This window comes from Anomaloglossus baeobatrachus, chromosome 4, assembly GCF_048569485.1.
Source record: "Anomaloglossus baeobatrachus isolate aAnoBae1 chromosome 4, aAnoBae1.hap1, whole genome shotgun sequence".
Taxonomy (NCBI): domain Eukaryota; kingdom Metazoa; phylum Chordata; class Amphibia; order Anura; family Aromobatidae; genus Anomaloglossus; species Anomaloglossus baeobatrachus.
The window spans coordinates 28,321,749-28,339,663 of record NC_134356.1 but is presented as its reverse complement, the minus strand read 5'-3'; the positions used below and the strand labels follow the sequence as shown (position 1 = coordinate 28,339,663).

The 17,915-nt window shown below is 48.7% G+C and overlaps 1 protein-coding gene across 5 annotated transcripts in view; it reads right to left on the bottom strand.

Annotated features, from left to right (window-relative positions):
* Positions 1 to 5,052: 5,052 nt before the first annotated feature.
* The window catches only part of MKRN1 (makorin ring finger protein 1), a 52,640-nt gene continuing 39,777 nt past the window's right edge, over positions 5,053 to 17,915 (bottom strand). For all 5 annotated transcript variants that reach the window (XM_075344161.1, XM_075344162.1, XM_075344163.1 and 2 more), the window contains 4 exons: positions 17,039 to 17,253; positions 15,508 to 15,618; positions 6,072 to 6,213; positions 5,053 to 5,526 (listed from right to left, as the gene is read on the bottom strand). In XM_075344161.1, coding sequence (XP_075200276.1) covers positions 5,320 to 5,526; positions 6,072 to 6,213; positions 15,508 to 15,618; positions 17,039 to 17,253 — 675 coding nt within the window. In that variant the 3' untranslated portion in view covers positions 5,053 to 5,319. The remainder of the gene's footprint in view (positions 5,527 to 6,071; positions 6,214 to 15,507; positions 15,619 to 17,038; positions 17,254 to 17,915) is intronic.

Genomic DNA, 17,915 nt, shown 5'->3' with positions numbered 1-17,915 from the left:
GGGCTGGATGATTTCCTCACTACACACAACATTGTTGGTTATAAATGACTTTGTGACCAGGTATAGAACTGGTGGAGGAAGGTAGAACTAGATGGTCCTAGGTCTTTTTTAAACCTAAGTAACTATGTAACATGCGTCATGATCGTTTTTTGCTGCAAAAGCGGATCCTGCTTTTTCAGCAAAAAAACGCATGCAAACGCATGTGTTATTTTGCAGGATCCTGTCACTAAGTTTATGGGTGGGCATTGGAGTCATGTGATCGGAGTGAGGGGAACTGAACGTGAAAGACTGGGAGCCGACATCTAACAGCTGTGGAGGCTGGTAATCAAGGTAAACATCGGGTAACTAAGACCGCGGTTACCCGATGTTTACCTTGGTTACGAGCATCCTCCGCTCTCAGGCGGGGGAGAGTGGAGGGAGGTGGATGGACTGATCACACGAGGCTGGTTTCTGGGCATGCTCAGTAGAGCAAGCAGGATCCTGTCTATCAGTATGCCAGCGTTCACATGCTGTTTAGTCAGGATCCAGCAATTTACAGTATTTGGACGCAGCTCAAAAACGCTACAAGTAGCGTTTTTGAAAAAAGATAAACTGCAAGTCGCTGGATCCTTACTATAACGCAGGTGACCACATGTTGACGCGAGTCCATTGCAAATGCATTGAAATGAAAACGCATTTGCACTGGATCTGTTTTTGCGTTAAAAAAACGTTAATGACGGATGTTAAAAAAACATGTGAAAGCCGCCTTAGTGTCTGTAGATAAGAGACTAGTGCAAAACTGTAAGAACAGGCTATAGCGATGTGATCTGTAACTATGGAGATGTATAGGTGTGGACAGGAGCTGTATACACAAAACGGTGGGCGATTTGAAAGCAAGAATATGAGAAATTGTTTCTAGTTTTGTCTCAAGAGACCTGGAGAAAGAAAATTAATAAGTATCCACATTATTAAAGGGTTATCATATTGATAAGTGGTCACTGGGGGGGAAACAGACCACTGATCAAGAACCACGTAAGTGCTTCAACTATCTTACAATGACGGGGGAGGGGAAAGGAGACTACTCCGTGGAAATCCACCATCAACACAATCATTTCTTGTTTTGAATGCAGATCTAAAAACATTTTAAAGGGGATTTCTATTTTAACCGACCGATCATGCAAAAGCACTACATTGGTAGCCGAAATAAGAACTGGGTGGTGTGTAATGCTTTGTTTTGCCTGTGGAGGCGCTGCAGGGAATTCAAACACTTTCTGCCAGATCTATTCGAGCAGCCAAACACCTAATATTGAAAGACTACAACTAGTGTTGAGCGGACCTGGAATTGAAAAATCCGGATCCGCGCGGTAGATCCGGGTCCGAGCCGGACATGGATATCTAGCTGCACGATCCGTTCCCCCTCCCCCCGGATTCCGCTCCTCATTGACATATTGGGCCGGATTCCGGATCGGATCCGGACTTCCTTGTCAACCCGCCACTGATCCGCCGGACCCAGATTATTAGCAATCGACTCAACTCTAACTACAACCCAACAGCCAGTCAAGGCATGCTGGGAGCTGTAGTACACAGTTCACAAATTCCATACACCTCTAACATTGAGAGATTACAACCACAATAGCCAGTCAGGACATGCTGGAAGTTGTAGTACACTCAAGATGCAAAGTTTGCAGATGACATTTTGTGCCCCCCTTCACTTGGAGGCTTTGGTACAGGAAACAGCTGCGGGCATTTAAAGGCTGCCAACTTGTTTAACTGGAAATCAATCCAATGGGACATTACCGCTCCTCAAGCCTGGCACCGGGCCATTGACCTCCAGGCTGGACATAAATCTGACAATATACAATAATATTCCTATAAACCTAAGACGCCTGTCACCTGCTATGGTTAGGGAAGTAGTATTGGACGTGTAGAGCTTAGGGAACTACAACTCCCAGCAGTCTGAAGAGCAGAAAACGTTGAGACCACCAGTTTCACGCTGTATATTGATGTAGTCTATCCACAGAGCAACTAAGTCATGGATGGTGCCAGTACCAGTAAGGAAGCCAAAAAAAAAAAAAAGGTATGTGACCCCCAAACACAAAAAAGGGGGGGCTAGCAACATTACTCCACTAATAAAGGGTCATCTCCAGCACCGATGGCACCATCTTGAGGCAAGTGGGGCTGGTCCTGTTGCGTCCGTTCACGCATCATTGGCTCTTCTCATGCGTTGCGGCAGTGAGCAACGTAAAGATAGCCTTAAAAGGGTTAGCCGAGACCCTTTTCCTACAGGACTAACACGTCTCAGCGGGTGGGTACCAAATACCTGCCTTTTCTACTGTGTGACGATCTCTCCAAGCAGAGATTTTCCTGATTCTTGGGACGTTGCATTGCCAGAGCAGTTCTTTCTCTTCCAGTCAGCTTTGTCAACAGGGTGTCACAGCGGATATCATGTTGATTGACAGCCGGATCCCCAAAGGCAGTGAGGAGTTGGCCGTCAACGGTGATGACCCAGCCATGAATCAACACGTCTGCAGTGATGACCCATCAATACAGCAGAAGAGAAGGAACTGCTTTGTCAATGCAAAAAAAAAATCACAGCAACGATAAGGAGAAGGACCACGATTGCTTATCCGGGAAAAATAGTCACATGGCAAAACAGGCACGTCGTTCGCAACAACATAGCAATAAGAGCCTAGGGAATCTCTCTGCAATTTGGTTGCATGAACCTTCCCCCTAGGGGAATAATCAAATTGCTTAATTGTTAAAGAAACAATACAGTAGAGCATCACTAGCTAAATTAAGTAAAAAAAAAAAAAGGAGTCTCTACATTGTGATTGGTGTCACATGAAGAGATGTGCCAGAATTTTTCATTGACGAGGTTCCAGGTGCAGAGACCCTCACATATAACTAGAACAGAGGGGCAGCCACTTGGCCAAGAATTCCCCTCCGATATTGAAGCTGGGTTGCACAGACTTTTGTTAAAAAGGGTTGTGCAATCCTTTGAGTCTCCATGCTCCCCCCCAGTAAAATAAGAATCGTACTCCCCTGCAGCGTGGTACCAGCGGTGGTGGCACTAGTTCTCCCATGACATTATGTCATGTGATCCCAGTGGCCAATCAGCACCAGCTCCTTTGTCACTAACATTCAGACATGTGGAGGAAGCAAGAGCTGCGACTGCTCCTTCACCTCCTCCGAATGTCAATCACATCTGTAGGAGAGGGAGAGAGAGAAGCCGGCACCGATTAAGAGAAGAGCCAGTACCGGTATTGGAGGGGGGAATATATGTGTCACTTTACTAAGGGGAAACACATGGATTCACATGGGACTGTCCAAAAGATGGACAACCCCTTTAAGCCAATTGAGAGTGGATAAGAGCTGAGCTGAATGCTTGTGCCCCTCCGCTCTAGCTAGTGTTGAGGGGTTCCCACATACCAAGACCTATAAGTCAAAACATTAAAAAAAAAAAAAAAAAAATTCAAAATAATTTTGAAACAGTTATTTTACGTATACAAACACTGTTGCAAATCCATGCTAGTCTATGACTGCAAACAAACCCTGCAAATTTAGGCCTCGACTCTGCACATAGATATCCATCTAAATGAATGAAGTATTTCCATCTCTAAAATCCTTCCAAAATGTAGGCAGAATAATAAATATTAGCAAATACCTCCCATTACATATGTAGTATAGTTCTCCTGATTAGGTATGTTACTTACCTCATGTGCAGGGCATTGCAGTAGCTTAGGTATCCCTGGTTACAACCACAAGCAACTGTCACTATGTGAGTGGACGCAACTATGAATATCTTAAGGTCCTGCAATGCCCCGCACATGAGGTAAGTAACATAGCTAATCAGGAGAACTATACTACATTTCTAATTAGAAGTATTTGTAGATGTTATTACTATTTCACCTACTACATATTGGGATAGGTTCTTGGAGATGGGAATATCCCATCTATTTTATTTGTGGTTCATCTTATTTTTTGTTTTCCCCCTTTGTGAGCAGCCTATCAAGTATTCCAGATGCCTAACCCTGGATTCATCAATTGTGACTAACAATGCGCAAAAATTGGCGCAAATCCACGCCAGTTTCGCTTCCTTGGTGTATATTAGAGTACCTGTAGTAGAACTTTTTTGCCTTTTTACCATAACTTTTTCGCAACAAGTTCATGTCTGACACGAGCCATTTTTTATTCATTTGGTACGAAAAAGGGCAACTAAATACCACGAGAAGAAAAAAAAAAAAAAAAAAAAAAAAAAGGACAAAACCCAAACCCAAGAAAAAAGGACAGAGCCCAAGAAAAAAGGACAAAACCCAAACCCAAGAAAAAAGGACAGAGCCCAAGAAAAAAGGACAAAACCCAAACCCAAGAAAAAAGGACAGAGCCCAAGAAAAAAGGACAAAACCCAAACCCAAGAAAAAAGGACAGAGCCCAAGAAAAAAGGACAAAACCCAAACCCAAGAAAAAAAAAGGACAAAGCCCAAGAAAAAAGGACAAAACCCAAACCCAAGAAAAAAGGACAAAGCCCAAGAAAAAAGGACAAAACCCAAACCCAAGAAAAAAAGGACAAAGCCCAAGAAAAAAGGACAAAGCCCAAACCCAAGAAAAAAGGACAAAGCCCAAGAAAAAAAAGGACAAAGCCCAAGAAAAAAAAAGGACAAAGCCCAAGAAAACAGGACAAAAGCCCAAACCCAAGAAAAAAAGGACAAAGCCCAAGAAAACAGGACAAAAGCCCAAATCCAAGAAAAAAAAAAAAAAAAAAAAAGACAAACCCAAAACAAAAAAAAAAAAAAACAAATGATGAATCGGGGCTCTAGAATCAGACTAAACAGTTTTTGTAATCTGCAACCAGGGAAATACATCGGCTGCATACACTTTGTATATAAAATGTTTTAAAATACGACTAAAAACCACCAAGTTCAGCTGATGTAGAGGACAAGTCGGGGGGGGGGGAGGAGGCCGACAAACTTGGGGTGAAACGAAAAATCACTTTCAAATCTAATGAGTTGGCGCCCTCTACTGGTGCAGGGCCATAGCGCCGGCCCGGAGATATAAACCGCAGTCTGCACATGGTTCTAGATTTTATACTTTTGTGTAGTTTTATTTTTTTTTTTTTTCTTTATTTCATTTCATTTTTTTATACCTTGAAACAGAGAAACAAACACTCTGGGGAGGAAAAAGGAGGGGAAAAGAGACAGACATCAGGATAAAAATTATTACAACAGCACCTGGAATTGATAGGCCTGCCTAGGAGAAACACAGGCACTGCCACAACACCACAGGAAATAGCTACTGTCTGGAGCTGCCCAGACAGTCCAAACTCCTTTTCTTTGACTGGCGCTATAGGTCCAGGTCATAAAAATCGTCCAGATCCTCATGGAACAAGTCCCACTCGTCCTCCGAGTCTGTTAGGTCTTCGTCGGCGCCTGCTGCCAACAGCATTAGGAGCATTTCGCCCAGTTCAAAGGTCATTACTTCTTCGTCATCGTCAAAAGGGTCGCTGCCCTCGCGCTCCTCGAAGTCCCAAAACCGGTTCCTACGCGGGGGCTAAAGATACGGAGAGATTAGAAAATAAAAGTAAACTTAAAAGGCAATGAACTTGTTTCAATTACTAAAAATCAATCTTGTAAAAGGACAATTCTATCCTGAAATACTCTGTGCTGCTGAGAACCCATTTTAATTGACTACAAGACGAGTTGGAAACCTACTGGTAGCTTGAAATTACTAATTATCTGCGGCGTTGATGGGTTTATATGGTACAGAAGTCCCCAAAAGTTTGCGATTGAAGGCGCTCTCCATGGTCAGACCACCACTGATCTGGTAGTCATTATCTATCCATGCCATAGGTGATAACTTAAAGGGGGTCACAAGGTATTACAGCGTAAAAATATACAAAGGTCTCCCCTCTTAAAGCAACACTTCTTGCAATAAGAAAATGGAGACGGAGAAGCCGAAGCTTCCTATATGAAGCTTGGCTCCAGGTGTTTGAGCAGCACCACTAAACAGAACCCTTGGAGAAGGGTGGTGGCAAAAAGCAGCCATGTTTGATCCTGTATGCATTCATCCACCAGAAGAGCAGTATGAACACTCACCCGGTATCTAGTAGACATCCCCCCTTTTTGCCGGGGCTGTGGTTCTTCTATACGGCCATCAGGGTATGCGTGTTTGTAGAAACAGTTGCCTCCGAATGGGCAGGTGCCACGTCCCTCGTCAAAATACCGACAGGATTTGTTGCTAGAGGAGAAATGAAAAAAAAAAAAAATTACCGATGTGCCAGAAATCAAGAGGCGGCGCATCCTATCACAAGTATCAGGAGTATATGACGGATCAGTAGGGGTGAGCAAAGTGCTCGGTGCGTCTAACGAGGATTTTAATGCTCGGAAGTCGATTTGAGTATAATGGAAGTCAATGGCAAACTCGAGGATCCCTCCCCCCCCCAAAAAACAAAAAACAAAAACCTTGAGATCCCCATTGACTTCCATTATACTCAAATGGACTACCAAGCATCAAAATCCTTGTTGGGCGCACAGAGCAGATCGCTCATCCCCATTTATTATAGCACCATTTATTCCATGGCGCTTTACAAGTGAAAGAGGGTATACGTACAACAATAATTAACAGTACAAAACAGACTGGTATAGGAGGAGAGAGGAGCCTGCCCGCGAGGGCTCACAGCCTACAGGAGGAGAGAGGAGCCTGCCCGCGAGGGCTCACAGCCTACAGGAGGAGAGAGGAGCCTGCCCGCGAGGGCTCACAGCCTACAGGAGGAGAGAGGAGCCTGCCCGCGAGGGCTCACAGCCTACAGGAGGAGAGAGGAGCCTGCCCGCGAGGGCTCACAGCCTACAGGAGGAGAGAGGAGCCTGCCCGCGAGGGCTCACAGCCTACAGGAGGAGAGAGGAGCCTGCCCGCGAGGGCTCACAGCCTACAGGAGGAGAGAGGAGCCTGCCCGCGAGGGCTCACAGCCTACAGGAGGAGAGAGGAGCCTGCCCGCGAGGGCTCACAGCCTACAGGAGGAGAGAGGAGCCTGCCCGCGAGGGCTCACAGCCTACAGGAGGAGAGAGGAGCCTGCCCGCGAGGGCTCACAGCCTACAGGAGGAGAGAGGAGCCTGCCCGCGAGGGCTCACAGCCTACAGGAGGAGAGAGGAGCCTGCCCGCGAGGGCTCACAGCCTACAGGAGGAGAGAGGAGCCTGCCCGCGAGGGCTCACACTCTACAGGAGGAGAGAGGAGCCTGCCCGCGAGGGCTCACACTCTACAGGAGGAGAGAGGAGCCTGCCCGCGAGGGCTCACAGTCTACAGGAGGAGAGAGGACCCTGCCCGCGAGGGCTCACAGTCTACAGGAGGAGAGAGGACCCTGCCCGCGAGGGCTCACAGTCTACAGGAGGAGAGAGGACCCTGCCCGCGAGGGCTCACACTCTACAGGAAATGGGTGATGGTACAATAGGTGAGGACAGAGCTGGTTGTGCAGTGGTCTACTGGACTGAGGGCTATTGTAGGTTGTAGCTCCCAACTGATCTTTTACGAGCCCTGCGGCTTTATAGGCTAGCTCTAAACTTGCCGAGCAGGCTGCAAACTTTCCAACCTGATTTGTACCAAGTTCCCATTAAAGGGGTATTTGTCTTAGAATATGCCATTTTTACAAATATCCGACCCCAGGAACCCACATTGATCCTTAGGGTATGTGCCCACGTAGCAGATTTTCTGTACACAGAACTGCATGTTTAAGAAGGGGAGAAAAAAAAAAAAAAAAACAACGCATTTATTTTTAAGTCATGGTGATTGTGGGGGTTCCTCTGCAGTACCCCTGCAATCACCGCCGGGACTGAGGCTGATGTTTCAGCTGGAACTCGGCTCACTACCACCGCTCCCAGCAGTTTAACCCAATTGCAGCATTCAGGAGGCAGGGAGATTCATTGCTTACTAGGGATGATTGAATACCTCAATTATTCGGCTTCGCGAAAATTCGATGAATAGGTCACAGTTATGCGAATATGCGATGCGCAATGCAAGTCTATGGGAAGCCCAAATAGTTGTTATTCGGGTTTTCCATAGACTTACATTGCGCATCGAATATTCGCGAATAGTGGCGACTTTTTCGGAAAAAATTTGCGAAGCCGAATATTTGAGATATTCGATCATCCCTATTGCTTACCTCTCGGGTCTTTGTAATGTGATCACAGGGACCTGATCACTGCCAGGGCAACCCTGGATTGTCACCAAGATGACCTTTGGTTACTGAGCTATGGATCGCCTCACACACCATGTCGGATGCATGGTGTGTGAGGCGAAGTGTCAGTGCAGTGCTGAGAGTGCAGCGCTGACAGATATAATCCATTGTAGTGATTGAGCACAAGCACTGCAGTGGATTATATCTGAAGGAAACACACACACACAAAAATCTGCAAGGGGAAAAAAGAAGCAGCATGTGCACAGCAATTCAGGATTCTCCGACTTTGCTGGGATGCAGTTTTTCCTTGCAGTATTAGGCTATGTGCGCACAGTGCGTTTTTCGGGTGCGTTTTTGGCCTCAAAACTGCATGACTTTGCTTCCCCAGCAAAGTCTATGAGTTTTCATTTTTGCTGTCCGCACACAACTTTTTTTTAAGCTGCGTTTTTGAGCTTGAAAAAAAAAGAAAAAAAAATATGGACATGTCAATTCTTTCCTGCGTTTTTCTGCGTTTTCTGCCCATGCAATGCATTGGAAAAACGCAGCAAAACGCAGAGATCAAAAACGCAGCAAAACGCAGCCAAAAACGCACTAAATCGCAGTAAAAACGCTTGCGTTTTGACGCAGGTGCGTTTGTAGTGGCCAAAAACGCACAAAAATGCAGCGTGCGCACATAGCCTTAGGCTAAGTTTGCACACTGCGTTTTTTTGACCGCTAAAAACGCACCCGCGTCGAAAAGGGAATTTTGTTTACTTACCGTAAATTCCTTTTCTTCTAGCTCTAATTGGGAGACCCAGACAATTGGGTGTATAGGCTATGCCTCCGGAGGCCGCACAAAGTACTACACTTAAAAGTGTTAAGCCCCTCCCCTTCTGCCTATACACCCCCCGTGCTCCCACGGGCTCCTCAGTTTTGGTGCAAAAGCAAGAAGGAGGAGAAAGAATTATCAACTGGTTTAAAGTAACTTCAATCCGAAGGAATATCGGAGAACTAAAACCATTCAACATGAACAACATGTGTACACAAAAAAACAGGGGCGGGTGCTGGGTCTCCCAATTAGAGCTAGAAGAAAAGGAATTTACGGTAAGTAAACAAAATTCCCTTCTTTTTCGCTCTATTGGGAGACCCAGACAATTGGGACGTCCAAAAGCAGTCCCTGGGTGGGTAAAATAATACCTTGTAAGAGAGCCGTAAAACGGCCCTTTCCTACAGGTGGGCAACCGCCGCCTGAAGGACTCGTCTACCTAGGCTGGCATCCGCCGCAGCATAGGTATGCACCTGATAGTGCTTCGTGAAAGTGTGCAGGCTCGACCAGGTAGCCGCCTGACACACCTGTTGAGCCGTAGCCTGGTGCCTCAAAGCCCAGGACGCTCCCACGGCTCTGGTAGAATGGGCCTTCAGCCCTGAGGGAACCGGAAGCCCAGCCGAACGGTAAGCTTCGATAATTGGCTCCTTTATCCACCGAGCCAGGGTTGATTTGGAAGCCTGTGATCCTTTACGCTGGCCAGCGACAAGGACAAAGAGTGCATCCGAGCGGCGCAGGGGCGCCGTACGAGAAATGTAGAGTCTGAGTGCTCTCACAAGATCTAACAAGTGCAAATCCTTTTCACATTGGTGAACTGGATGAGGATAAAAAGAAGGTAAGGAAATATCCTGATTGAGATGAAAGGGGGATACCACCTTAGGAAGAAATTCCGGAACCGGACGTAGAACCACCTTGTCCTGGTGAAACACCAGAAAAGGGGCTTTGCACGACAACGCTGCTAGCTCAGACACTCTCCGAAGAGAAGTGACTGCTACTAGAAAAACCACTTTCTGCGAAAGTCGTGAGAGGGAGATATCTCTCATTGGCTCGAAAGGTGGTTTCTGAAGAACCATCAGCACCCTGTTTAGATCCCAGGGTTCTAACGGCCGCTTGTAAGGTGGAACGATGTGACAAACTCCCTGCAGGAACGTGCGTACCTGTGGAAGTCTAGCTAGGCGCTTCTGGAAAAACACAGAGAGCGCCGAAACTTGTCCCTTAAGGGAGCCCAGCGACAAACCCTTTTCCAGTCCAGATTGAAGGAAGGACAGAAAAGTAGGTAATGCAAATGGCCAGGGAGAAAAACCCTGAGCAGAGCACCACGACAAAAATTTTCCACGTCCTGTGATAGATCTTGGCGGACGTTGGTTTCCTAGCCTGTCTCATAGTGGCAATGACTTCTTGAGATAACCCTGAAGACGCTAGGATCCAGGACTCAATGGCCACACAGTCAGGTTGAGGGCCGCAGAATTCAGATGGAAAAACGGCCCTTGAGATAGCAAGTCTGGTCGGTCTGGTAGTGCCCACGGTCGGCCGACCGTGAGATGCCACAGATCCGGGTACCACGACCGCCTCGGCCAGTCTGGAGCGACGAGGATGACGCGGCGGCAGTCGGCCCTGATCTTGCGTAACACTCTGGGCAACAGTGCCAGCGGAGGAAACACATAAGGGAGCTGAAACTGCGACCAATCCTGAACTAAGGCGTCTGCCGCCAGAGCTCTGGGATCTTGAGACCGTGCCATGAACATTGGTACCTTGTTGTTGTGCCGGGACGCCATGAGGTCGACGTCCGGCACCCCCCAGCGGCAACAGATCTCCTGAAACACGTCCGGGTGAAGGGACCATTCCCCTGCGTCCATGCCCTGGCGACTGAGATAATCCGCTTCCCAGTTTTCTACGCCTGGGATGTGAACTGCGGATATGGTGGAGGCCGTGGCTTCCACCCACATCAAAATCCGCCGGACTTCCTGGAAGGCTTGTCGACTGCGTGTGCCGCCTTGGTGGTTGATGTATGCCACCGCTGTGGAATTGTACGACTGAATTCGGATCTGCTTGCCTTCCAGCCACTGCTGGAACGCTTTCAGGGCAAGATACACTGCCCGTATTTCCAGAACATTGATCTTAAGCGAGGACTCTTGCCGGGTCCACGTACCCTGAGCCCTGTGGTGGAGAAAAACCGCTCCCCACCCTGACAGACTCGCGTCCGTCGTGACTACTTCCCAGGATGGGGGTAGGAAGGATTTCCCCTTCGATAATGAAGTGGGAAGAAGCCACCACCGAAGGGAGGCTTTGGTCGCCTGAGAGAGGGAGACGGTCCTGTCGAGGGACGTCGGCTTCCTGTCCCATTTGCGTAGGATGTCCCATTGAAGGGGACGCAGGTGAAACTGCGCGAAAGGGACTGCTTCCATTGCTGCCACCATCTTCCCCAGGAAGTGCATGAGGCGCCTCAAGGGGAATGACTGGCCTTGAAGGAGAGATTGTACCCCTTTCTGTAGTGACTGCTGCTTGATCAGCGGAAGCTTCACTATCGCTGAGAGGGTATGGAACTCCATGCCAAGGTATGTCAGCGATTGGGCCGGTGTCAGATTTGACTTTGGAAAATTGATGATCCACCCGAAACTCTGGAGAGTCTCCAGGGTAGCGTCGAGGCTGTGTTGGCATGCCTCTTGAGAGGGTGCCTTGATCAACAGATCGTCCAAGTACGGGATCACCGAGTGACCCTGAGAATGGAGGACCGCAACTACAGTACCCATAACCTTGGTGAAAACCCGTGGGGCTGTTGCCAGGCCGAATGGCAGTGCCACGAACTGTAGGTGTTCGTTTTCTATGGCGAAGCGCAAGAAGCGCTGGTGCTCTGGGGCAATCGGAACGTGGAGATAAGCATCTTTGATATCGATCGATGCAAGGAAATCTCCTTGAGACATTGAGGCGACGACGGAGCGGAGGGATTCCATCCGGAACCGCCTGGTCTTTACGTGTTTGTTGAGAAGTTTCAGGTCCAGGACTGGACGGAAGGACCCGTCCTTCTTTGGGACCACAAACAAGTTGGAGTAAAAACCGTGGCCCTGTTGCTGAAGAGGAACAGGGACCACCACTCCTTCTGCCTTCAGAGTGCCCAGCGCCTGCAGAAGAGCCTCGGCTCGCTCGGGAGGCGGAGAGGACCTGAAGAATCGAGTCGGGGGACGAGAGGTGAACTCTATCTTGTAACCGTGAGACAGAATGTCTCTCACCCAGCGGTCTTTTATTTGTGGTAGCCAGGTGTCGCAAAAGCGGGAGAGCCTGCCACCGACCGAGGATGCTACTAGAGGAGGTCGAAAGTCATGAGGAAGCCGCTTTGTTAGCGGTGCCTCCAATGGTCTTTTTAGGACGTGACTTAGACCGCCATGCATCAGAGTTCCTTTGTTCTTTCTGAGACCTTTTGGACGAGGAGAATTGGGCCTTGCCCGCGCCCCGAAAGGACCGAAACCTCGACTGCCCTCTCCTCTGTTGGAGGATGTTCTGTTTGGGCTGGGGTAAGGATGTGTCCTTTCCCTTGGATTGTTTGACGATTTCATCCAGGCGCTCGCCAAACAGCCTGTCGCCAGAAATTGGCAAACTGGTTAAGCGCTTTTTGGAAGCAGAATCTGCCTTCCATTCCCGTAGCCACAAGGCCCTGCGGAGTACCACCGAATTGGCGGCCGCAACCGCCGTACGGCTCACAGAGTCCAGGACAGCATTAATAGCGTAAGACGCAATTGCCGAGGTCTGGGTGGTAATGGATGCCACTTGTGGCGCGGCAGTGCATGTGGCTGCTTCAATTTGCGCTTGACCTGCTGAGATAGCTTGCAGCGCCCATACGGCTGCGAATGCTGGGGCAAAAGAAGCTCCGATAGCTTCGTAGATGGATTTCAACCAGAGCTCCATCTGCCTGTCAGTGGCATCTTTGAGCGAGGCCCCATCTTCCACTGCAAGTATGGATCTAGCCGCCAGTCTGGAGATTGGAGGATCCACTTTGGGACATTGAGTCCAACCTTTAACCACGTCCGGGGGGAAAGGATAACGTGTATCCTTAAGGCGCTTAGAAAAACGCTTATCTGGACAAGCATGGTGATTCTGGATTGCCTCTCTGAAATCAGAGTGGTCTAAAAACATACTCTGTGTACGCTTGGGGAACCTGAAACGAAATTTCTCCTGCTGCGAAGCTGACTCCTCCGCCGGAGGGGCTGAAGGAGAAATATCCAGCAACTGATGGATGGACGCAATAAGATCGTTCACTATGGCATCCCCGTCTGGAGTATTAAGATTGAGAGCGCTCTCAGGATCCGAATCCTGATCAGCTGGCTCCGCATCATCAACCAGAGATTCCCCCCGCTGAGACCCTAAACAATATGATGTCGAGGGAAATTCTAAGCGAGCCCGCTTAGTCGATCTGGGGCTGGGGTCTAAGTCAGAACCCTCAGTCTGGGATGTATGAGATACCCCGGGAGGACAAAGAAGGTCCAACTGAGGGGGGCCAGGGAACAATGATTCACCAGAGTCCCTTTGCTGAGATACCGGCCTGGACTGCAAGGCTTCTAGTATCTTAGCCATAGTCTCAGAGTTTTGCAAACTCAGTCCCCGTCACCTGGACAGTGTTAACAGGTGGCTCCCCCTGGGCCACTCTTAGCATAGGCTCCGGCTGAAGAAGTGTCACAGGGGCCGAACACTGCACACAATGAGGGTCAGTGGAACCTGCCGGTAGTGGGGTCTTACAAGCGGCGCAGGCAGCATAATAAGCCTGTGTTTTGGCACCCCTGCCTTTTGTGGGCGCCATGCTATAGTTTTCCCTGAGTAACACAATAGGGTATATAGCCAGAATGAACTGTGCTCATACAATGTAAAGTATATACAATACACAAATAATGTACCAATATACTACAGCACAATGGGGCTAGCACCAACAGGTGCTGCTTACCAGCCGCCTAAAGCGGTTGTGAGGCCACCAGAGACCGTGTCTGGGTCTCCCAGGATTTGTCCCCCTCTGCAGCGTCCGAGGAGCTGACAGGAATGGCTGCGGCGTCCTGACGAGAGGAGGGAGCTGGGGGCGTGGCTCAGAAAGAGCGGGAACTGGTGCTCACACTGCGCACAGTGAGGGGGGTGGAGTATATAAATCATACTCCAGCCCTCAGTGCTGCTCGCTCTGCAGCGTCCCGCCCTTCCCCTGCCTGTCAGGGCTGAGGGCGGGAGAAAAGGAAACTAGGCCGCAAGCAAGCCGGGGACTCTAGTAATAAACGCGGCCGCCGTAAAAGCGCGGCCGGCGTGAAAGTCCCAGCCGCGCCGCAGTCTCCCATGGCAGCGGCGGTTAGTGCGGTAGCCCCTACATATAAACACACTCAGCGACGCTGAGTGTGTAATGGCACATATAGACCCGGTCAGCGCCGCGGTCCCCGGTGCACTAGCACACCCAGCAAAGCTGAGGTGATGCCGTGCGCGGTCCCCACAGGGATACAGAATACCTCCAAGATGCAGGGCCATGTCCCTGAACGGTACCCGGCTCCTATCCATCAGGCTCCACAGGAGTTGTGGATGAAGCACGGTCTCAGTGCCTGGAGACCGATAAGATCCCACTTCACCCAGAGCCCAGAGGGGGATGGGGAAGGAAAGCAGCATGTGGGCTCCAGCCTCCGTACCCGCAATGGATACCTCAACCTTAACAACACCGCCGACAAGAGTGGGGTGAGAAGGGAGCATGCTGGGGGCCCTATATGGGCCCACTTTTCTTCCATCCGACATAGTCAGCAGCTGCTGCTGACTAATCTGTGGAGCTGTGCTGTGCATGTCTGCCTCCTTCGCACAAAGCAAAAAACTGAGGAGCCCGTGGGAGCACGGGGGGTGTATAGGCAGAAGGGGAGGGGCTTAACACTTTTAAGTGTAGTACTTTGTGCGGCCTCCGGAGGCATAGCCTATACACCCAATTGTCTGGGTCTCCCAATAGAGCGAAAAAGAAACGCATGCGTTTTTACCGCGATTTGGTGCGTTTTTGATCTCTGCGTTTTTCCAATGCACTGCATGGGGGAAAACGCAGGAAAGAATTGACATGTCCATTTTTTTTTCAAGCTCAAAAACGCAGCTTAAAAAAAAAAAAAAAAAAAAAAAAAAAGTTGTGTGCGGACAGCAAAATTGAAAACTCAGACTTTGCTGGGGAAGCAAAGTCATGCAGTTTTGAGGCCAAATCCGCACCCGAAAAACGCACTGTGCGCACATAGCATTAAAATCTACAAGAAAAACTGCAGCGTGTGCACATAGCCTTCAATTTTTTTTTTTTACCTGCACAGCAGTATCCTGGCCACCACTGTACAGAGGAACTACAACAGTTCCATACGAATATATGGGGATGGCCGTATTTCTCTGCACAGACGGGTAAGCAGAGTGCTCCACTATTTGCCTATGCAAAGGGCTGCAGAACTAAAAAAAAAAAAAATTTCGCCTCTGGCTTTTTATTTTCAGGATTGGCGAGGATCACGGAGATCAGACCCATCATGAATTATAGCCTAACCTCCCAATATGCCATTACATAGTAATCTACAGGGCGACGGACACTACCTCATGGCCTCTTTGTACTTCTGGATCAGCTTCTGCTTGTCCTCCTTCTCCTCCACCCAGTATTCGCTTGGAATGACGAAATTTGATGTAATGCGGCATTCGGGACACGATCTGCGCAGAAGCAAACAACAATGTCAGTCAGTAATGCCTCATATTACCGTAATGTCCTCAGTATGGGGACCCGACCAGTCAGACTGGGTCACACACTTATAGGCTGCAAGTTTAAAAAGGGACGATGCCAGCTCCGGTCACCCGAGGTGGAAGGATCTTCCCTGGATTATTAGGACAGGTCAGGTTAATGCGCTCGCTGCATTATTCCGGCGGAAGTGTTCCCTCCTAATCGGCTTTTCTTGATAAGTCACATTAGGTTTTACGTTGATCCGAGCAGATACTCTGCTGGATGGTTCAAGTGTCTAAAAGGAGTGTAACTGATGGGGACTGATTTACGATCCTGTGGATCAGTGGTTTCATTTATTCCGATGGAGGCCAAAAAAAATCAAGGGGTCCAGTCATAAGACATGTAGCAGTGACCAAACGATTCACAGCCAAAAAGGGACAGCAGCACTGCCTAGAAGTCAACTCTGGCTATCCAGCTTGCTGAGGAACTACAACTTCCAGCAAGCCCTGATAAGAGTGTCATGGCCATGCTTGTATATTAGGATGGGGGGGGGGGGGGGAGTTGTTATTTCACAAAAGCTGGACCAGGGCCTACAGCTTTGCAGAAATTAAAAATTTCCCAAATATCGTATTTTTCGGATTATAAGACGCGCTTTTCCTCTCAAAAATTTGGTTGGAAATATGGTGGAGAGGGGGTATCGCAAGGGCTATGCTGGGGCTTAAAATAATGGTGCCCGGAGTACGCGCGTGCGCAGATTGAGCACTCCGCTCAAAATCTCATTTGCGCATGTGCCGCCTCTGACACATTGATCTCCCAGCGGCATATTTAAGGAAAATGGCGCCCAAAGGTGGCGTGTGCGCAGGTGCAATCTCGGCTTGTCATTGAGCTGATAACTCAATCACAAACAGATCTCATCTGCGCACGCGCCACCTCCGGGTGCCATTTTCCTTATGTCCACTGCTGGGAAATCAATGGGTTGGAGGCACGCTGGCGCAGATAATCTCTTGAGCCAAGCGCTTCATCAGCATACCCACAATCTCCAGACACCATTATTTGAAGTCTGAACCGCCAACAGTTTCTGGGACAGCCATCACCGATAAAGACGACCCCCCCCCCCCCCTCTTCCCCTCCAGTAAGACACCACTACATTATAAGACAGACCAGATTTTTTTCCGCCTAAATTTGGAGTGAGTCTTATAATCCAGTGCGTCTTATAAAATGAAAAAAAATACGGTACTTGAAATGTGTGACTTCGGATAAAAGTTGGGGTTGGGGGTGCTTAATTATGGGGGCACTTAAAGGGTATGCCAGAAATGTGTCATTTTATACATGACCTTGTTTAAAAGTCAGTATCACAAAGGCTCCATCATCACTGGCGTAACCCAGCAGCAACATAGGCAAATACCCACTCACTTAATGATCTTGCTCTCAAACTGCTTGGCGCTCCTCCACCGGCGGATGCACTTCAGGCAGTAGGAGTGACTGCAGTTGGACAGGATGCCGAAACGTCGCTCGCTTGGGTTTGTTTTCTCGTAAACCACCTCCATGCAGATCCCGCACACAATGTCTTTACTGCGCTGGATGGCAAATGATAATTCCATGTCCTTCTCGTGAGCGTCAATGCAAGACTAAACAAAAAAAAATAAAAAAAAAAAAAAAATTTACACACCATGCAAACCACCACACCATCACCAGCAAAGCCAAGCTTTATTTTTTTTTCTTGTTATTTAGGAATCACTTTTCATGCAATTCCCCAATATTTAAAGAGGATTCAAGAGGTGAAACTTCAAACTAGGAGAGGATGAATACTTACGGGGGGGCGGCAGTCTGGCAGTGTGCATGCACTGGCAGTGTGCATTGTAAAGAGAAATCAGGCAAACAGAGACCAGCTGCGCCTCAAACAGAATTCACCATCGGGAGTGGGGCTGGTCTCTGTTTTTTCCTTTTACAATGCACACTGACATTGTACTCAGTTGCCGGCTCGTCACTCCTCATCAGAACCTGTGGAGTGCACTGGCACTATGCATTTAAAGTACCATCACACAGTGAACATGGCACTCCTACTGAGCACGTGTCGTAACTTACAATAAACTCATGTTCAGCGCAGGGACTAGCTCAATCCCTGAAACAGATTGCGGTGATGACTCTTCATTTCAGGATGGCGATAGTGGGTGAAGCCTCCGCTCCCCGATGAGGTCTCATTTGATTAGCCCAGCATGCAATTGGGATTCTCAAACAAAGCATCCAATAAAAGTTAAAGCAGTTGAGTACTTGGGGGGAAGGGGGGGGG